Here is a 7,901-nt window from a genome sequence, read left to right on the forward strand (position 1 = left end):
CCCCCCCCCCCCCTCCGACCTATTTGTTCAAGTTGCTTGTGGTTGTGGAAAGCTTTGTCGGATTAGGCACCTTTTGCCAAGAGTCTAAGAAAATAACTTTATATATTCGGATTCGTAAGGGTTGGATACTATAACATATTAATTATTAATATAACAACTCGAATAAATAATGCATACTACGAGTTCAGTACGCTAAGATAGCGACATTAGGTCACTGATCAATGACTCGCAACGCTTATTCCAGAAATTATACAAATTTTTTTTATAGAACATATAAAAACACTCGATCAATTTTGTTTTATGGCACAAAATAGCAGTAAAAACTCTAATATTTATTGCAGATGACTACTCTTAACGAAAGATAATAACCGCTTAATGAATAGTAGTAGTAGATGCATGATTCATATGCCACTATTCAAAAGTTCTGCTATATTTATGTTCGTAAAAAAACTCGCATACTTTACCAGTGTTGTCGAAAAAAACGCGTCTATGGCTAGTGCTATAACCCTTCATTTTGCAGAAAAAACATTCACGCCCGATGTATTATTATTGTCACTATTTATATTACTATTATTAATATTATTACTGTAGTAAATAAAAAATATTATAATCATCTCAATGTGTTATAGATTACTCTGGAGGCAATGAAATCTGAAATAGATGAAGTAGCTTTGCAAGGTATTGAATTTTGGTCAAATGTATCAGATGAAGAAGTTGATCTTTCCATGGAAGAAGGAGAAGCCTCTGAAGGAGGTCGGCCTCCATCAAAAGTATCCAGACACTATGCAAAAGGAGCTTTACAATATTTAGTTCCTATATTGATGCGGAAATTGACAAAACAAGAAGAATTCGACGATGAAGATGATTGGAATCCTTCTAAAGCTGCTGGAGTCTGTCTTATGCTTCTAGCTTCATGTTGTGAAGAAAATATCGTTCCTTTCGTGTTACCATTTGTTAAAGATAATATTAAAAATCCAGACTGGCGATTCCGTGATGCAGCCCTAATGGCTTTCGGTTCAATTTTAGGTGGTCTGGAACCGAATACTCTCAAACCATTGGTAGAACAAGCTATGCCAACTTTGATCGAACTAATGTACGACAGTAGCGTAGTAGTTCGAGATACTGCAGCCTGGACCTTCGGAAGAATTTGTGAAATTATTCCGGAAGCTGCAATCAACGAAACTTATTTAAAACCTTTGTTAGAATCATTGGTCAACGGGTTGAAAGCTGAACCACGTGTTGCTGCTAATGTATGCTGGGCATTTACAGGACTAGCTGAAGCTAGCTACGAGTCTGCAGAAGTTATCGAAGATGGTCAACAACCAGAAACATATTGTATGTCACATTATTTTGATTTTATTATTCAGCGTCTTCTAGAAACTACCGATCGTCCAGATGGAGCACAAGCTAATTTAAGATCAGCTGCTTATGAAGCGCTCATGGAGATGGTTAAAAATTCACCTCGAGATTGTTATGTAACTGTACAAAAAACTACAATGGTTATCTTGGAAAGATTACAACAAGTAATGCAAATGGAATCGCATATACAAAATCACTCAGACAGAGCCCAGTATAATGATCTACAATCCCTTTTATGTGCTACTTTGCAATCAGTGCTAAGGAAAGTTACACCAGAAGATGCGCCGCAAATATCCGATGCAATTATGACTGCTTTGTTGTCAATGTTCAATTCAAATTCTTGTAAGTCTGGTGGAGTTCAAGAAGATGCACTCATGGCGGTATCAACACTGGTTGAAATTCTTGGAGAAGGGTTTTTAAAATATATGGATGCTTTCAAACCATTTTTAAGTTTGGGATTGAAAAATCATGCCGAATATCAAGTATGTGGAGCAGCTGTAGGTCTTACTGGAGATATTTGTCGGGCTTTGAAAAATAAAATTCTTCCATATTGTGACGAAATTATGACTCTTTTATTAGAAAATTTAAGTGATAATACTGTCCATCGTTCAGTTAAACCACAAATTTTATCTGTATTTGGAGACATCGCTCTCAGTATTGGTTTAGAATTCAAAAAGTATCTTGATGTAGTTTTACATACTTTAGCTCAAGCATCGCAGACCTATGTAGATAGATCTGACTATGACATGATTGAGTATCTCAATGAATTGCGTGAAGGAATATTAGAAGCCTATACTGGTATCATTCAAGGCCTGAAAGGTGATGGAACGATCCCTAATCCTGATGTTTCATTAGTTGAATCGCATGTACCCTTTATTATTCAGTTTATTACAACCATTGCTCAAGATCGAGAACATTCAGATGGAAATATTGCAGCATCTGTAGGTTTATTAGGAGATCTTGTAACAGTTTTTGGAGTAAAGTTAATACCCTTGATCGAATCAGATATACTTGTCGATTTACTCAATAAAGGAAGGAGATCTCGAACTACTAGAACTAAAAATTTAGCCACGTGGGCTTCGAAAGAAATCAGGAAATTGAAAAATGCAAACAACATTATCCCTAGTTGGTAAGTAAAACAGTTTGTTAAAATTTCTCTATTGTATTTATATTTTATCTGTCATTATAACAATTATTTTAATAGGGCCACTTCTCTATGAATCATACATTTTTTATCAATTGAATTTTTCGTGAAATTCCTTTAAAAAATAAATTTAAATGAGAAATATAAAACATCCATCGAAATATCCCTTTGAAGAAAATATATTCTTTCATAAAAATTCATTATAACAGAAAATAATGAGTAATTAATGGTAAGCCTGCAATTGCTCAGTAGCAGAGCAAGAACAGCAATTAAAATGAAATTTTAGACTTTTTATACATTCCATGTTTGTTCAAGCTTTTTAACGAATCATGTACATTACATGAAACATAATCTATCCGCTCCTTTTGACTGTTGCTTGCTAAGAATTAATCCCCCGCCCCCTTTTCGCACTTTATATTTACATGTTACAATATTTTAAAAATAGGAATCACATGTTTGTAACATTTCAGAGAATAAATAATTTGGGCAAAATTTATTTAAAATTCAAAATATTTAAAAACAAAGTAGAAGGGACACGCACGTTTACATGAAAGCCAACTTTTATATACCTTTTATGATTAAGAACATCATGTAAAATTTTGATGGGCCAGTATATTTTTGATTTTAAAACCATAAGTTTTCTTAGGTCTTCATCTATTTTACAGAAATACTTTAGTAGCACTTTTTTTTAATGAAGATGTATCATGATAATTTTTATTTCTTTTATAGAATACAGTAAAAAGTGTCTAACAGAAAAAAATTATATTAACGAAAGGGCTTTCAAAATATCAATAAATAAGCATATATTTTTCATAATCTTTAAATTTTCGATAAAAGTGTGAAATCCAAAAATCTGAAAATCGGTTCAAAAAAAGTAATGTGCCATAACAAATAGCAGTAATTATGATTGAAGAAAAGCTCTCTTTCTATTCAGAAATTGTAGTCGAAATTTTTTTATTGAAAATTACCTGTGTATTTTACTAAGGAATAGATGATGACACACCAATAGTCAAAGTTGTATTCTTTTTTTTTGTAGTTACTTGTAAATTTTTTATTATAAGGCTCTTTGGTTTTATTCTATCATTTTTTCATTCGAAAATTTTCACACTCGTAATATCACATTTTTAAAGAGAGAGCTAGCTTCTTATGAAACTTTGCAGGAATATTGTTTTGGGTTTGCTTGATCTATTGTAGAAATGTCAACATTGGCTTGCTTACTAATATCTGAAAATAAAGTCTTTGCAAGTGATTATTGTAACATTGACTTTTATGATCTCATGAGATTGATGTTATGTCAAATTTATACCTTTCCGCACTAACAAATAAATAATTAAACTGAAATTGAGTAGGTGATTTTATTGACTGATTATGAGTGCCACTAGTATCGTAAAATTCAGAGAACCAAAAAGGATTAAAATTTTCAAATCGACTATGACTTATTTTCAGAAGCCTAGATTTAACATTTTTTTATGGTAATTATCAAGACTTCTTAAAAACGTTAATGAACAATTTTTTAAATTATTGAAAAAATTTCAGATAGATTCTTCGAATAATTTCAATTCCCTTTTATTTTTTGCATTTTTTCGTTTCGTTTAAGTGCTTTTACCTCGAGAAAGAAATCTCAAATTTTTATTGGTAATACAGGTAATACTTAAAAAAATGAACCCTAAGGCCATAAAGTCATAGCACTGCGTGGCATAAGTTCTCATTTATGGCACGCTTTTCGGTGGCATAAGTCGCACATTCTGGCACCGCTGCGTTCGGAATCACACTCGCATACGCTCGCGCGCTAACCACACTTCGCGTTACCAAAGAGTGCTACTTATGCATCGGAAAAGGTGGCATAAACGTGAACTTAGCACAGTGCTATAAAATGTTGTACGATACTCGTGACATAGGGGACACTTTTCGGCCCAGCTATTAGGACCCTCGCTGCGCTCGGGCCCTAAACTACGCCGTGCCAAAAAGTGTTACTTATGCCACTAGTATCGTAAATTACTATTATGAGAAATGTACACGAAAATTATGCCTCGACCTGGAGTCGAACCAGGACCAATGTACCTATAGCCCGCAGACGCTGTACCAATTCAGTTATCGAGGTCTTGGCAGTATCAATCGTTATTTGTGTACATAAAAATGTTAATTTTTATTCTTACATTTCAAATATATTTTTCATCCTGCTACATATGATTAATTTGATTCAATTTGTCTATCTTTGCTCCATAATTTTTTTAATAAGACTGAAATTGTCATCAATTGGAAGAAAGAGCATACGTGTATTGAATTTATTACTATTTATTACTATTTTAATGTTTTGAACTATTCTTTGTCATAAAAAAGAAACTACGCAGAACTGATGTTGAGTACAATAAGTCTTGATATAAATCCATAAATCTTTTGGGATTTTTCGGTTCGTGGCGAGGATGCCTAATTTTTTCCGCTTTTCATCCAGCGGAAAAAGTACCCAATGAGCCCTGGCTTTATAGCGTCAGGGTTTCTTCTAGAGTACTACTAGTGCGAATTCACTGGTTCACCTATAGATTTTCCTTGCCCCACGGGTTCTCTGGTCATGGTGAATGCGAGACAGTGGTAGGAGGGTAAGGATTAAAATCTCTTGCTACGCAGGAGCATATGCTTCTTACAGACTATTACAAGTATGCAAATAGAGAAGGAGAAATGTATGTTATGCAACAAGCTATATGATGTTGCATACAATATTTTTCTGCATTTGGTTCGTCAAACATGGTTTTTATGCCACTGAATGGTTAGCAAAACCATGTTTTGAGCACGAAGTGTTGAAAAAAAATTGTCCTTATTAAAAATCATTTTTAAAATTCAATTAATTTTTTTCGATTTTGAGATTCCTCTTTACGATCATTTTTGATCGTCTGATCCGATCTCCTTCCTTATATTGTGACTATCGCGTTACGTCGTCACATCTCTCTCTCCTCCAATACTATGTAAAGACAACTTATGTACTACTTTATGCAACGCAGCAGTAGCCGCGGTATGCACGTATGTGTGAGAGAGAGATAACGTAAGTGCGTGTCGCATCACGCACGATTGTCTGCTCCGTTTTGGTAAGGAGTAGGGCCGCTGAGAGGTCACGTGAGTAATTAGCCCGAAGTACACGTGAACCTGTGCTCTCAACGGCAGATTTTTTTTAGCGACGAACTAGCGTGAGCGTACGAAAAGTTACTTATCGTTCCTTTATTAAGTCCGTAGCTAATCGCATAAAAGAAATACCTTTTTTTTGTGAAAGTGTAGTTCCGCGCCCGCGAACCTCGACCAAGTGCACGACAGCACCACGTGACGAGCCAGCTTTCCGAGGAAGCAAGAGAGCCTAGCGTTGGAGCAACTACGCCGTCCTGTAAGTGCTTTTCGTTTTAATCTCGCCCTCGTGTGCAATCGTGTTCACAGCCTACGTTGGCTATTGTGTGTGACTGTCGCGATTGCTCTGCTGCGTACGCACTTGTGTATGACCACTCCTTCTTGATTGAATAATAACCATTTATTTATATTTTATCTTTTACTTAAATCCGCGAGTGATTATTTTGTCTTTCCCGTCAATATTCTTCCCTAGATTTTGGACTACGGCGCTGCCGCGGTCGATGCGAAATCTCGCACCGAATTCTGAGCTAGCTGGCGATATCGCAAACCTTGGACGATAATTGATTTGTTTAATTATTTATTGCAACGGTTCCGGGAACCGTTACAATATATCCTTTTAAATATAAAATATATCTAGCAAGATTTCAAAAAACAAGATTAAAAATTTTAATTTTTTGCTTATGTTCCCAATACTTTTAGACTGCATAAATCTTTTAATCGTCTTTTAAGCTATAAGACATCATGAATTCTTACGCTAGAAACCATTTCTTTATTAATCATCTCAAAATTCGAACCTAACAAATAACCGGTAAATAAAAGATGAAATGATTTCTGTAAAAATCATATCGTTTGAACGCAAAAATATTATAAAGAGCAACACACGCTGTTGGATTAAATCCATCTAATTGTTACCCAAGCAATACACAGAATCCAATGATACTTGAATCATGAACATGTTATCTTGTGTCATTAAAATGAACTATGCCTAATTATTAACTGTCATTTTGAAAAATATCTTTATATACATTTATGTATGTTTAAATCCCTTATAATCAATTATAGAAAATCAAGGTTCAGTTACATTAAGGGGGGGGGGNGGTGGACACTGTAACTGAAAATCTACTCGACCGATTCTTTCCAAATTTTTCTCACTATTTATCTACATAAATTATGAGGTAATGACGTCGAGATATTTTGTTTAAAATGATTTTTGAGTTTTTGGCATCATTTTGAAGTTAAAAAAATGACTTTTTTGACAAAATGAAGGCAAAAATTCATCGTACTTGTTTGTAAAAAGCATTAAAAAATGCAAAAATTTAAAATATCTCGACGTCACTACCTCATATATCATCTACTTAAATAGTGTATAAAATATGAAGTTTATTGGTCGAGTAGATTTTGAGTGATGGTGTCCACCGGATTTTTTTTACGTTGCATGTGAAAATTTGCTGTAGCCACCTCATTTTTCAGTATTTTAGGCTGAAAATTTAACTGAATATTCTTCAAATAACTATTAATTATGTGTATGATTTATAGATCAATTCGATTTACTATATGTTCAAAATAAAAAAAAAATTNCCCCCCCCCCCCCCCCTTAAATCATGTAAAAATAAATTAAGCTTTGAAAAATTTGATAAATATTTGTTGAAATGTGTTTATTTTTTTGTTTCAGATGATACAATTTCTTCATTGCAGATATCAGAAAACTGTACAAAACAGTTCAAGATTTTTCTGCAGATTTTTTATCTACAACCACAACTTGATTTTATGTGAAAAATTTTGAAAATAACGTTTAAATCTATCGTTTTCAATAATTGGTGAATAAATTAAATTTGTTATGCACATCACTTGATAAGTTTTTCATCTCTGTTATTTTTATGTTTTTTTAATAATCATACCTTATTTCTTACTGAAGTAACGACCTAATCTTGAAAACCAAGGCGGCTGCACTTTTTTAAGAAAAAAATTTATCAAACGAATTATTGTGATCGTAATAAAAAATGTGATTGTGTTTTTTTCAATTATTTTTTGTTTCATTTATTACTCGAAATTTGTTTTTTTCTAATTAAGAATTTTTCTGATTAAGTGTAAAAACATATTATGAAAAGAAGATTGAAAAATAATTATAATTTAATAGTTAAATCTGCAAGAAGTCCCCAAGAGATATTTTCGCCAAAAACTGGAACGCTTAGCATTTTGATGAAATAGCAAACGATATATACTTATCCAGAAATTATGATATAACACAAAAACGAGGCATTTTATCGTGAACTAGTGTCCAAGTTTG

The 7,901-nt window shown here is 33.3% G+C and overlaps 1 protein-coding gene across 1 annotated transcript in view; it reads left to right on the top strand.

The window, feature by feature from the left end:
• Nucleotides 1-7,461, top strand: part of LOC106653433 (importin subunit beta-1) — a 17,932-nt gene extending 10,471 nt beyond the window's left edge. Inside the window, exons 6-7 of the mRNA XM_014372873.2 lie at nt 630-2,488; nt 7,287-7,461. Coding sequence (XP_014228359.1) covers nt 630-2,488; nt 7,287 — 1,860 coding nt within the window. The 3' untranslated portion in view covers nt 7,288-7,461. The remainder of the gene's footprint in view (nt 1-629; nt 2,489-7,286) is intronic.
• Nucleotides 7,462-7,901: the final 440 nt, after the last annotated feature.

Source organism: Trichogramma pretiosum, unplaced genomic scaffold (genome assembly GCF_000599845.2).
Source record: "Trichogramma pretiosum strain Unisexual culture from Peru unplaced genomic scaffold, Tpre_2.0 scaffold71, whole genome shotgun sequence".
Lineage (NCBI taxonomy): Eukaryota > Metazoa > Arthropoda > Insecta > Hymenoptera > Trichogrammatidae > Trichogramma > Trichogramma pretiosum.